The sequence below is a fragment of the Oenanthe melanoleuca genome, chromosome 1 (genome assembly GCF_029582105.1).
Source record: "Oenanthe melanoleuca isolate GR-GAL-2019-014 chromosome 1, OMel1.0, whole genome shotgun sequence".
NCBI lineage: Eukaryota > Metazoa > Chordata > Aves > Passeriformes > Muscicapidae > Oenanthe > Oenanthe melanoleuca.
In genome coordinates, this window is record NC_079333.1 from 30,510,988 (window position 1) to 30,525,198 (window position 14,211).

At 40.9% G+C, this 14,211-nt stretch overlaps 1 protein-coding gene across 1 annotated transcript in view; it reads right to left on the reverse strand.

The window, feature by feature from the left end:
* The window catches only part of TENM4 (teneurin transmembrane protein 4), a 1,506,484-nt gene that overhangs the window by 254,012 nt on the left and 1,238,261 nt on the right, over positions 1-14,211 (reverse strand). The window contains exon 12 of the mRNA XM_056495278.1: positions 22-231. Within this exon, the coding sequence (XP_056351253.1) occupies positions 22-231 (210 nt within the window). The remainder of the gene's footprint in view (positions 1-21; positions 232-14,211) is intronic.

The window sequence follows — 14,211 nt, forward strand, 5'->3', positions numbered from 1 at the left end:
GAGAGAGCGAGAGTCACTCACCGTTGGCGGCGACACAGAGGTTTCCAGAGCCACTTTGAACTAAGAATGACTGAGGGACAAACTCTTCCTCAGAGTCCGAGCCCGCGGCCGCCCGGGCCGCGCCGTCGCCCAGCGACCGCCCCGGGCCCTCATTGGCCGGCGGCGAGGGGAGAGGGGAGGGGGACTGCGAGCGGGGGGTGGAGGAGGCGGACGAACAGGGCAGGGGGGGACCTGCGGGCCAGACACACACACAGAGAAGGGAGGGGGGAAAAAACACAGAAAGAAATAAAATGAACAAAAAAACCACGGCAAAACACGGACAGAGAGACAATAAAAGTCGAGCCGGGGCACGAGGGAAGGCCGCCCCCCGAGCCGCCGCCTGCCCCAGCGGGGCAGCCCTGCCTGAGGGGCGGCCGACTGCACCTATCTGACCCCACTACCTGCTGCCCCTGGCCTTTAAAACTCCTGTCCTCCTGATTGCCGTCCTTTAAAACTCGCATCCGTCAGGTTTTTTGTTGGTTTTTTTAGATTTGGTTTGGGTTTTTTTCAGGATTTTGGCATTGGCGAGAGCGCCTGGTCCAGATGCGCTTTGTTCCCACGACGTGGGCGCTCACTGTCAGTGAGTCGCACCCACTGATGCGGCCGCGCTCCGTCTTACTAACGGGAGAGCTTTGCCCGACGTATTGTGAGGTGAATTATTGCAGATTCCATGTGAAAAGTGTAAAGTCCTTTTGGGGATTGGTTTAACAATTCCCTTCCCTCTAGTTTATAAAGCAAACGGCTCAAGACTTGCACCGTGCAGGCAAGAGGCAGAGGAAAGGTGCGGACACCGCGTGTGCGGTACAAGCAACGCAGTAAATACTGATAACAGCAGAAGCACAACTCAGACCAGCGTCATTTCGTTGATTAAATTACGAAACCCACAACAAATCGGGTTCTGAGACTGTATTTTACATAGAGCTTTGCTAGACTGAGGAAGAGCTTCTACTGACTGCAAGGAAATTGAATCAGGTACGTGTAGGTTAAGTAGATCCAATTGGAAAAGCATCCTTAAACAATTAATGGTTATCAGAGTCTTATTCCAATCATATTTTTTAAAAAAACTGGGAAGTCAGAAATGCCAAACTGGCAAAAAAACTATCAGGCAGATGTGGAGGTCAGATATGTGCAGTACGTCAATAAAAACAGGGGGAATATGAACACAGACATATAATACAGGACAATGCATTTAAACATTAACTTTTCCCCTTGCTACATTTGATCTGAAAGTCATAATGATTAATCTCTCACATTTTCCCAAATACTGAAATGTTATCATGCAAAATCCATCAAAATAAAAGAACAGTCAGCACAAGAAAACCAGAAAGCTTAAAAAATCATGTTTGTAAAAAAACACATTTTGAACATAGCATAGCTCACAACATAGCTGTACAATATTTCTTACTAAACACAAAATGAACACTTTAGAAAAGGACACAATCCCAAAACAATAAAGTGGGTTTAACATTTAAATACCCCAAAGTTGATTCTGCTATATTTCCTTCCACTTTGGTCAGTTTTTCTCATCATAAGCCCTCGGATGTCACCTCCTTGGCATATGCCAGTCTTATAAATTGCTAATTATAATCAGAGAAGAAATTGTGGCATCAGAGGCAAACCCTGGGATCCAAGGAGAATACGGGACTGTAGCTGTGCTTAGAGACACTTGTCACCTGAAGGAGAAAAGCCAGCGTTGGTTCAGAGCCTACGTGTGAACAGCAGCCTGTGCAGCATGAAGACCCAGAGCTGAAATTGAGCCCTGTGTGTTTTGCTATGATCAGCAGTGGAGTTGTCTGGATCGCCTTCTTTCTGACAACTCTCCAGACAGAAAAGTTCCTCCTTTAGGAATGCAGCTTTTAAGGAATTTGCAGCCCACTTCACACTCCCTTGACCCTTTTTATGGTGCCAAGGCTGTAACCTTCCCATTGTGCTAACTACTGGTAGGAGCTGGGAACAGACAGGAAGAAAAAGGAGCACATGCAAGTGGATGAGCACTGCTTTCCTTGTCACAGTCCCTGACATGAAAACTGAGATTCAGCTCCAATTCTGATCTGCTTTTGAAGAAGCAGTCGACTCTCCATCATCCTCTTTGTGGCAATAGAGATTTGATGAGCCCTGACATGTAACAAGTTTAAATCAGGACTTTGATTTGCTATGCTTTCATTACAAAAGAGGGTGGCATGTATTTCTAATTCTGTGTAGTCAGAGAATTTTAGTATGATGATGATGACTGAAATGGAAAAGAAGTGTAAAATCAATACCTTCCTATAGACCCATACAGTTTTTTGGTGTTCTTTTAAAGAGAGGACATTTTTCCAGCCATTGAGAAAGACTATTTAGATTAAAAAATTATTGCAAGCCTTTGATTAATTTTCACAAACACCAGTGAAATGCATAAAAAGGAGGTTAATAATGTGGCTACCTGACCGTAAAAAAAAAGTATGGACAATTACAGTAGAGCCCCAAAGCTCTCCCTGTGTTTTGTTTAGACAGCACACTTGGCATAACTATATCTGAAGTCCTACTCTGGACATTAGGAGTCAGAGCAGAATGAGCTGAATTTGGAATTGTAACCCTAAAAGCAAAATGTCAGTGCTTTTGTCAGACCACATGAGAAAGTTTCTGCCATTTCCACATGGTTGCAAGTTGTTGTTTTTTCGGGTTTTTTTACGATAGGAGCTTTCCCCATCTCCCAGAATTGCAGTTTTGGCGAAGATAAAAGAAAAAAAAATAAGTAAAAACATAACCAAAACCTTTTTAATGGCAACTTTGGGTTTTAACCAACTACACCATTGCAGAGCACACATGAGAAGATCCGTGGGCTTTCATGGTCATTACGTGCACTTCCAGCAGTGCATGAGCTGACCTTTACAAGGAAGATTCCCTAGGAATTGTGCATACTAACCACTCAGGGCTGTGCTGCTGTGAAGGGCAGCACACATCAGCACACACCACCGTGCTCCCTGGAAAACTGCCTTTGGGGCATGAGTGATGGGGTAGATTCAACAGGAGATTTTGCCAGCTGCTGGATGGAAGGTGTGCACTAGGCAGCTCTGCTGACAACATCCAATTAAAAGGCACAGGTAGCAAAGCAATACCTTCCTTTTAAACAAGTCAACAAGGCTGTAAGGCAAGCATGTGTTAAACTGTGGATCCTTTAAGAGAATTGCCTCCTTTCTTTCCTGCTTGGACAGAAAACCAAGAATTAAATCTGACCTTTTCACAAAAATTAAACCAAGAGAGAGACAAAAGCTACAAGTTTGTTTCCTTCTCAGACAAGTATCTCATTGAATTTACTGCAACTGCAGGTCCAAGTAAAACAAGCAGGATTTGGCCCGTAAACTTTCATTCCAGCTGCCAGAGCAAAATTTCTAATTGATTAGAGCAAAATGAATTTGCAGCACTACTGGGTTGCCATGGAACCTGAGCAAGTAGGACATGCTACTTTGCAGAATGTGCTGTTTCTCCTTCAAAAATACAAAACAGAAGGACTAGATAACACATTCATTATGCACACTCTTGCAATTTGGAACTTAAAGAAAAACAAAATGGATTCCAAGTATGGGCCCCTTGGCATCAATTTGTAACAATCATATATCCGCTTGCAGTGAACAGTCAAAATTATGTTCTTTGGACTTGAGGCAGGAATAATAGTCGTTGAATGTCTCTGTATGAATGATGTGATGCTAGCACATATTCAGAGGAAAACAGAACAGAACCTTCTATTTTATCTATGTGCCAGTATTTCAGATTAAAATTAAAAAAAAAACAACAAACCAAAACCAGGGAAGATAAATCTGGTAGATTTATGAAAGTACTTAGGAAACACAAACTTTGGAAATAGGTTAGTACAAAGAATCTGTTTCTCAACTTAACTGAGGAACTCTGCAATATTCAAGCAACTGCTTTAAATTTAGGGAAGAGACAAGCAGAGCAGACTGTAAATAGTGAGGAGAAAGTAAGACAAACAGTAAACACGCCTTCATTTTATGCTGCACATTTGGCTGTAATATTTAAGAGTTACTTTATATCTCACAGGATTTGGTGTTCAGAGATGAAGAGCTGATTTTAAAAGGGTGTATTCATGCTAGTGTGAATAGAAGGGCTGCCAGAAATACAGAACATTCACAGAGATACTTCTAACTTGTTTCGTGGACTATAATCAGTGGATTATACTCATATGTTTATAATTTGTCCCAAGAGAGGTGACAAAAAGTGGATATATACAAAGGCTGACTTCTCACAGAGCTGAAATGACAAGGCAACAGGATTTAAGAGAGTTCAATATACCCAGAAGGATATTATCTGTGATCAATAAATAAGTAGTATCAGCTTTTTTCACCTGGTAACTTCTTCTATCAAGCATCTTCCAAGACCTTTAAAGGCTTTTACAAGCATTGGCTATGTAAACTTTGAAATACTGTTATCAGATCTGTTGGGATCTGTTATCAGATTGGCTGATACAATGGTCAGAGGGCTGGAACACTTCTGCTATGTAGACAGGCTGAGAGAGTTGCAGTTGTTAAGCAGGGAGAAAAGAAGACTCTGTGGAGATCTTCCAGCAGCCTTCCAGTACTTAAAGGAAACTTGTAAAAAAGAGAGAATGCAACTTTTTACACAGGCAGATAGTGACAGGACAAGAAGGAAGAATCTTAAACTAAAAGAGAAGAGACTTAGTTTAGATACTAGGAAGAAAGTTTTCCCCTGTAAGGCTGGTGAGGCACTAGCACAGGTAGCCCAGAGAAGCTGTGGATGCTCCATCCCTGGAAATGTTCCAGGTCAGGCTGGACAGAATTTTGAGCAACCTATTCTAGTGGAAGATGTCCTGCCTAGGGCCTGGGTGTGGAACTAGATGTTCTCTAAGCTCCATTATAGCCCAAACCATTCTGGAGAACAGACTTACATTTCCAATAGACAAGGAAACTGAGGCACAGAGATGTGTAATAGTTTGATTGAAAATTCTGTAATTTCCTGTACCCTGCCACTGAAACAGTCTAAAAGGCTGTTTGTCACACTCAAAGTATTTTTATTTATCAGAATCCCTACCATAAAGGAACGGCAGGCGTCAGCAGGAGTACTGTGATTGTGATTATCTCAGTACAACAACTGTGGTAGTTCTCACATAAGGACATTTCCATTCAGTCCTATCACTGGCATTGCCTTTGTACCACCTTAAAATAGGAAAGTCTCTAACCAAGGTTAGAACTGGTGCACCAAGGATGTTAAGCATCACTACAAACAAAAGACATCACAGTACAGCTCTGGCCTTTAAAACGAGGCTTTGCTTTGTGGATTCACAGGAAGGCTGTGTAAATGATAGCACAGTGTATTCTGTAGTATGCTGGCTGAGTTTATTATCCTGTCAAAGGAAAGAGAGTGTAAACAGATGAACTTCTTTTAACTTTTTTTATGTCTTACCCTCACTTTACACAGGAGTTTTGAGTGATCTGCACTGACTTTGACATGAAATCTTATTGATCAATATTAATTTGTAGCTAGTTTTGTGCTGGAGAAAACCATGACCTGCATAAATAACCTAAATAACCTAAATAACCTTTAGGTACCTCTGTTTGGTAAAAGAAATAAATTAATAATTAGGTCTAAAACGCAGGCAGTCTCATCTCAGAGTGTGATTGATTAAAACCCCACAAGCATGAAGCAGTTCTGCAGAGCTGAGATCCTGTGTGAGAGCTATCCTTGTAAAGTAGCAAGCAGGGTGGGCACCAGGACATCCCTGGATTGCTGACCCATAGGATGAAGTGGAAAGAACAGCGTCCTGCCTGCACAGCAGTGTTTGGTTCCCTGCAGAATATAAAAGGCAGTGATTTGCTCCACTGGTTTTTGGGGGCATCAGAGATCCTGCTGGATTGAGGAGAAGAGTGGGACAGTATCTGCCACTTTGCTTTTCAAGGTGAAGGGGAATGTATATGAAGATAAGCCCTGATTATCACATGCTGGAAGACTGGTTTAGCATCCAGGAGCCGCACTCCTTCAGAGATGGAGAAAGAAGGAATTTTCCTAAGGGACAAACAACATTCATGTCTTTCTTATGGCAGCATATCGAGCCTTTCCAGTGGACAGCATAATACACCTCTGGAAAAAGAGCGAGCTGAACTGGCTGTCTGGCTAAATGTGTCAGTGAATCATAGGAGTAAGGAATTGTGCAGATTTATTGCTGCTCTTTAACAATAGGTGGTCACAACATTTTTAGTTCAACAGGCAATATATATCTTGTGTTTAGAATTGATTAAAAAAGCAGTCTTGGAAAACTACTCTTAGCTATTTATATTTCCTGAATTTCCACCTGCACTTATGTTTATTTTACTTAATTTAATTTTGTGTATTTGATTTATAGCTTTAAAGCCAGAGGGGAAAATGAATGAAACAAAGGGGACAAATGAATATCTTCTTAACAAGAAAAACCTGGACCACTGCCATGTCACTAAAATTAAGAAATGAGTAGTTGTGCCTAGAAAATGAGAAATAATCACATGCCCTGTATGAAGACTGGCATAGTGGGGGAAAAAGGGCCATATGAGGTTAAGAAGGAATGAATAAATTCACCTGGGTTGAAGGTGGAGTATGAAGAACACGTTACATGGACTTCACCTGCCTTGTGGGTGATTTGTGCTACTCTTCTAAATTGTGTTTTTCCCCTCCAATATGCTGTGACGATAGACAATGATTTTCTTTAGCCATTTACCAGGATAGTGCATTTTCTATTGAGGAAGTCTAAAAGTCACTGTCAGCAGGACTTGGAAACAGTCTTGCTTGTACAGAGCAGACCCTCCTGTAGGTGGAAAATCTCTAGATTGGCAGCTGCTCTGTGAGGAATGAAATACTGGGATATATAAAAACATCACAGCTGAATGCATGTTACCTGTCTCTGTCCTAGCACAGATCTGGGGCGAGTGTTTGGGTCTTATGCAATCCCCAAATGAAGTAGAAGTCAGAAAGGGACAAGAAACAAGGCAGACCTCAGATTTCCTTTCCCCCAGCTCCTGAGGTTACTAAGCTGACCCAAAACAGCAGAAAACAATTATTGATTGAGCAAGATGGAGAGGAGCAGGGAGAAAATTGTTCCCTTCTGAAGTGCAGTTCCTCCAGGGCTTGGGGTGCTCTGGAGCAGCACAGCCGCACTTAGGATTTTTTGCCAACAGAAGAAAATAATACGGCAGATTTTCAGAAAATTACATGGGCAATTGCCTGAGCCGGATACTCAGCTTGCTCATTTATAGGCACAACAGTAGAAACAGACTGTGTAAGTTAGCTACACAATTTTCTACAACATCAGTCTCCAAGGCTCAAATCATGCTGCTATTTAAAAGCACAAACAGGTAACATAATTTTAAAATATGTGGGAGATTTCTTGTATCTTTTTCATAATCGAAGAACTAAGGATCAAGAAAGAAATACTTTCTTCTGATAGAGACAGTATAAACAATCCTAATCATCACAGAATATTTATATCATGCCTTGTGAAATATTTATGCAAGTAATTAATATCATCTAAAGTTTTAAGGAAAATGCCACCCCCTAATTATGGCTCAGCATTACAAAAGCTTCTGCAGCTTTACTCAAACCCAACTTGTAAAAGAATAATGTAATCAGTAGGCAGTCGGATGAGCTGCCCGTGAAGTGGCCTCTCTCAGTCTGACACTAATGCTCTATCTGATCCAAACACCCAATATAAAGTATGAAGTCCTCTGCAGATGATTACATGCAAATCTCCTAAAAGGTCCATTTTCCTGTATTTGATCACCAAACTGTAGGCTTTATAGAAATTGCTTTCTCTAAGCTTAGTGCTAACAAAATGGTTTACACTAGCCTTGCAGAACCCTTCCTGATAGGCTTGGTCAAGGCAAAGAACTTGTTCATGCTCCTGCTACCCCAGCAGGGAAGAGTTATTATACATGGGCCACTGCAAGGCTTTTTCACCTGCCCTAGCAAATAAAATTTACGGAAATGTCTTGCAGGGTGGTTGGCAGTAATTTTCTAAAATTAACTTTAAAGTAATGCCAGAGGAGACAAAATTATGGAGTGCTAGAAACTAACCAAAATCACATAATGTTAGAGTCCACCTACCAGACAGCAAAACTAATTCATCCTACAGCCAAAGCACCTTAAAATCCACAGGTTCAGCTCATGATCACTGATACACTCTGTCCTGGCCCCTAGGGATGGATTCTAACACACATGTGTAAAACAGTACATGATGAGGCAAACTGTGCTGCTAAGGAAGAAAATCTGTATTTTCACCTCTTAACTAGATAATCACAAATAAGCATCTCTTGAAAGGAGTGAGGGTTGCAGCTGTTAAGAGAAATCCAGAACTTGCTGGGGGAAACAGGAGGATAATGTGACATTGTGCAACATAGTCATTATAGTGTCTCCCTATAGTTAGAGAAACACAACCTTTATCTTCCAGAGGCCCCTTTTTCTGTCTCCAGTTTGAGTTGGAATGTCTCATTTCTCTTCATTGGCTATACAGGGAGGCTTGGTGATCCTTACTTGTGCATAAGTGAAAGTGTCATGAGCCCTGAGCTTAATGTCTAAAATTTGCCTGAAGGTAAGGCAATTTCACTGAGATACTTTTGGCAGTGACAGTTTGGGCTGCTCCACAATACAAATCCGTAATTGCCCCATCATTTGTGCAGACTTGACACTTCCCTCCTGAGCTCATAGACAAAAGTGCTGTACAGTAGCATTGGAATTGGAGATTAAACACACAGGCAGCTGGAGATAAAAGTTTCAGGAAGGAGAACTCTGATGCAAGGATATTTTGTGCTTCTCTTAGGAAAAAAACACAGTCTGCTTGAGTAAGTACAGTCCAAAGGAAACATAACAGCTTCAGGTCTCAGGAATCTGGCAAAGGGGTAATAAAGGTATACTACAGTGGGACCCTACCTGTCTATGCATAAGTGTTCTGGGCAGGAAATCTGGGGTAACAGGAACGTTGCCTGAACAAAGAGATTTTATCTGTTTTGATTACCATTAAGATTACTGTTGACTTTGAATTTCTGCACTGCATAAACTAAACTTGTTCAGCCTCTTGCACATACTGGAGCAGTCTCCTCCCAGTCCAAGTCTTTAGCCCCATGAGGATTGGAAGCTTGCATCTTTAAAGTTGTATGGGAGCTGTTTTCCAATCACTGTTAATTCTTATTTTCCAGCCAAGCTCCCTAATTTTTGGAGGACTTTTTTTGCAGTGTGTGATTTCAAAGAAAGCAAGCAGCCCTCCCTGCACCATGCAAGAGTCATGGTTCAGAAGATCACTTTCTTTCTTCAGCTGAGAAAGAGATCAAGGCAATTTGTGCTAAAAGACTCTTCTTAGATGAACTTTGAAAGGGATCTGATTAAGAAGAAAGGTTATTTTCCATCACACTGTCTGTGAGCTAGCCCTGGGGATCTGAAGACAGTGGTAAGGCTCCTGCAGAAGGAGAAGCAGGATGACTGCTCCAGGACGATGCTGAGGCTGGGTTCATGTGCTCCAGACACCAGCAGCAGAGCAGGGTGCTGTGTTTTCGTAACACCTGTGCTCAGTGCTGTGCTGCTAGTGCAGCCTGCAGCACCTCTATGGCTGGATGTCTGCACCCAGGTTGATAGTGGGTGTTAATCCTTTCCCACTTACTCTGAGAGTAACCCCCCACTCTGTAACCTGGGGAAGAACCCTTCAGACCTGTCTGATCTGATCCTGATGTGTCAGACTCTCATTTGGCACTCACCTCATGCTCCTGAATGCATTTGAAGATTGCACATACCCTGTGCCTGGCAAACCTCGTTAAAAACCAGACCTATCCTGCATCTTCCAGCCATTTCAATCAGTTATGTCTATTTATTCTGTAGGCTTTTCAGGACATGAACTCCTTCTCCTTGTGTGCATGTGAGGCATGCAAAACTGCAGGACTTTGATCTTGTGTTTAGCCATTAGGTGCTCTTGCAAGGCAAGCTGTAAGAGTAGAGAAGCTGTTTGTGCTCAAGTAGCTGTAATTACTGTGGAGGAGAGCAGCTCACAGTGTTCTGTAGACAGAGAGGCTGAGAGTGCCCCTTCACTAGAATCTGCAGGCAGGACAAGTGCTACAATTCCAGGGAGGTCCAAGTGGAGACCACACTTACTGAGAAAGCTGCTAGGAAGATGTGCACCCCTCACCTCTCTATTCCAAAATTTTACCTTATAAACTTGCACTTCAGCTTTGTCTTCCCAGAAAACTTTCTGAATTTTTGCTGGTGCATCTGAGGCTATGCATCTGTAGGGGATGCTCTTCTCTCCTGGAAAGATTGCCATTTTATGGTATTGGCCAAGAAGGTAATGCAGGAATACGACAATATTGAGTCAGGAAAAAGTAGTGTTCTACCAGAAGTTGTGATTTGCTTTACATTTGTTTCAGTCTTAGAACAACTTAGAAACTAAACACTAACAGCCACCCACAAGAACAAATGGACTGAGAGAAATTTTCAGGCTATTGACTGGAATTTCAAGTCCCAAAACATGGGAACAATCCTTTTTCCTCCAAAATAATTCATATATTTCAACAGACAACAAAACAACTTGCAATGCAATAGCAAAAACTCAGAAAGTTTGACACACCATTGATGTTACTGATGTAATTTTTTTTCTCCAAAGCATTGATATCTAAAGCTGCAATTTAAATACCTCAATCATGGCTTTACTGACATTTGCCCTATAAGAAACTTTGACTTTTTTTCAGTTCCCTACTCAGTGGAAAAGATGAAATTTTTCAAGTGACTATAAAAAGATTGGACCCAAATGATGATTTTCTGGGTAGAGGGAAGGTAGTGATAATTCAAAATGCATTGCAAGCACAACAGAATTATTTAAAAATTACAGTAGTTTAGAGAAGAGTGGATAAATACAGAGAAAATAATTCCTGGTCTCATTCACTGAATGGTCTCTCTATCTCTCATTTCTCCCAGCCTCTGTCTGTTTTCCAGAGGGATAGTTAAAGGAATTAATTCATATTCCAGAAAAAAAAGCTCTTTAAAAAAGATGTGAGCAGTATTAGAAAATAATTCCTTTCTTGGAAATAAGGCACCTGAGGCCATGTGAAAATGTGCTGCTGGTTTTGCCAGAACAGAACACACTATGGTCCACCTCATATACTTATCCCTTTCCCATCACTGGCTAATTGCAGCCATGCAGTGCTCCCATAAAACAGTTTATTACACCCAATGGTATGGGGGGAAAACTCTTTCTAATGCTGCATATTAACCAAAGCTAGGCAAGGAAGCAAGATGACTAAGACACCTTATTTTCCCTGACTGTTGAAACATTATGTGCTATGTATTCCAAATCATTGATAATTATTTCCCCCAATTTATTTGCCATAAAACTAACATGTAACAGGTAACTTTGCACGCTTGTGATGACATATTCCCTGCTTTTCTTTTTTAAATATAATGGTTTTAATCATGGTAAAATGCTAATGGGAGAAGAGAATCCTTATGTTTTGGGTAACAAACTGCCCTAATTGTTTTGTCTGTCTCTGAAGTGGTTATTCACTATAGCATAGAATCCTTGCTTTAACAAGTCTAACTTTAAATTCCTGATCAATTAGTCTGGCCAGCCTGATCCAGAGTTTTGGAGGTCTAACAATGCCCACTCTCAGATGGGCTTCTGTTGTACTGCACTGAAAACTCCTCAGTAGGCTGGTGAGCAGACTATGTAATATCATGGTCTCTTTTATCTCTAATTTTGATGATTACCTGCCTGATCTCTTTGGCAGGCTTGACCTTTTGTACAGTGTTCAATAGTTTATACAGCTATTTTCTTTCTTATGGTTCCTTTAGAACCAAAGACCCTGATCTGCAAGCAGTGTGCAGACCCAGCTGCCTTTCATCAGTCCACGTGTGTCAGCCAAATGCCTATGAGTGTAGAAGCTCTGACTAAACAGCACTTGAGGCATTTCTGCAGACATTGCAGCAGTTCCACCACCCTTTATGAACCACCCTTGCTTCAGTTTTTCCTAATTTTTACCTTTTGGCTATCTGTGTATGCATTTATAAGAGCTATGTTTTCCCTATAATCTTTTACATTTTGGTTGAGCAGCACTTAACATGCACAGAAAAGAGGTTCTTTCTCCTCTTGGGTAGTTTTTCAAGTGATGCTTTTCATTTACAAAAAAACAACGCAAGACCAAACATAAACCCAAAACCTTGTAAAGTCTAGAAACGGAAAAATCTTTTCAAAATGTTTGACTTTTTGGTTCTATATATGATCAGTTGCCTTGGGTTTATAAAGCATGAAAATCAAAGGAGACAGCAAAATAAAAGCAAATGATTCTGGTGAGATTCCTGTGGTCAGTAAATTTGATCACTTCTAAGGGCTACCCAGTTGTGGAGGCTTCTGTGCTCACTAAGTGCCTTGCTACTTAACCTGTTGGTTCCCTGATTTTTAACATTAAAAAGGGTATTATCAGAGAGAGAAGCCTCTCTGTTGCACAAACCTGCTGAGATAAAGAGCCCCCTTAGACTGAAAAGCCACTAATACCACACAAACTGAGTGGAGTCTAGAATCAAGGCTTCCCATTTCCTGAGGAAAGGTTCCAATTCCTTAAGTATTTTAGAAGAGATCAGTGTTATCATCACACATCATCAGAAGATGACCTGAAGGACTGACACTCAAGTGTTTCCTATTAGTTGCACTGGAAGACTTAAAGAAATTCATGTAGGAAAACACAGAGGAGACACTCAAACTTCCTTTGCCCTGTCCAGATGGGAAGGGATTCCATATGATTAGAACTTCCTCTGCTTATCTTCAAGGCCATCTACTTTCTTCCACTTCTATTTCCACACACAAAAAGCAAAATTTGGATAGTTTTCAGTATATGGACTGTATTTCTACTGAACTGTTTGAGACCTGACTTCCCAAATTTCACTAGATTTCTTGGCCTCCTGTTATGTGTGATTAAGAATTCATAAACCATTTGTAGAACTTAGTCCTTAGCGGAAAGAACCAAAATTCACCTTTCCTTTCTTAAACTGAAATGCTGAAGTCATCAAGTGAGAATCCCTGACACAAGAGCATATCAGGATTTTTTTGTTATTTTGGAGTTGAGTTTTTCATAGTTGCAGAGAACTTATGAGCTTATGGTGAAAACAGTAAGTAGATTTTGGTGGTTTTATTTCTGTAATCAAGCAAACAATGGTATGCCTGAGAGGCAATGTTTGAAATTTTTAACAGACATAATCATAAATAGAGACTATTTCCAAATATATCTCAAACTATCAAGAGTTACCGGCACACAGACTTTGTACAGAAAGGACGAGTTGTATTTTTTGTGTTTTTGGCTGAAAAAAGCTACTGTCTATTCCTGTGCCTTTGGGTATAAACTAACCCACCACATACCCATGGGGAAACAACACGCATTTGGAGATGCTTTAAGAAAAACAAAAGCTCATTGCTCCCTGTCACAGCTCAGTTTATACAGAAGCTACAGGAAAACTCATTTACATTTGGGATTCTTGCCATGGACAGGTAAAGGTGCTGCTGACAAACTGTTCTGCATCTGAAGGTTCCTGAAGGCATTCCTTATTTAAGACTATTTCAAAGGCAGTTCTGCTTGGATCTGTCAGCTGATCCACAATAACTGTACTGCCTTCTGCTTTTTCTTTTTTTATCTTTTCCTTTCCCTTTATGTTTTCTTATATGCTGAAGCTGATGCAAAGATAAATGTGAAAAGGCATGACATTTCCTTTTTGTTAGAAGCTCATGACTTTTATTATGCATGTCCCCAAAGGTAGCTTAAGCAGAACTTGGTGCTATTTGAGTGTTTCTGCCTTCCAGTCAATGAAGGAAGAGTCTCTGGAACCAGGGAGCAATAAAGCTACTTCAAAATCAAAATGGTCACTCTGGTGTGAATATTAAAAGTTCTCTCACACACACATGCACACACAGAGACAAAATGGTTCAGATAGCCATTGTTCTATGCCATTTACCCTGCAAAAATATATACAATCTGTTATAAATTCTTAGCAATTTCTTTAAACTTGCACTTAGCTGCAAAGTCTGCTGCTTCTGTTTCAGATTTGAAGAAAGCTTGTCTACTTTTTCCAAGTATATCACTTCTGATAAAAGATTCTACCTTGTCCCTGTGTTTTCTTGACTAACTCATCAGACTATCACTCCTACAAATATATGCCACTAGGCTAATA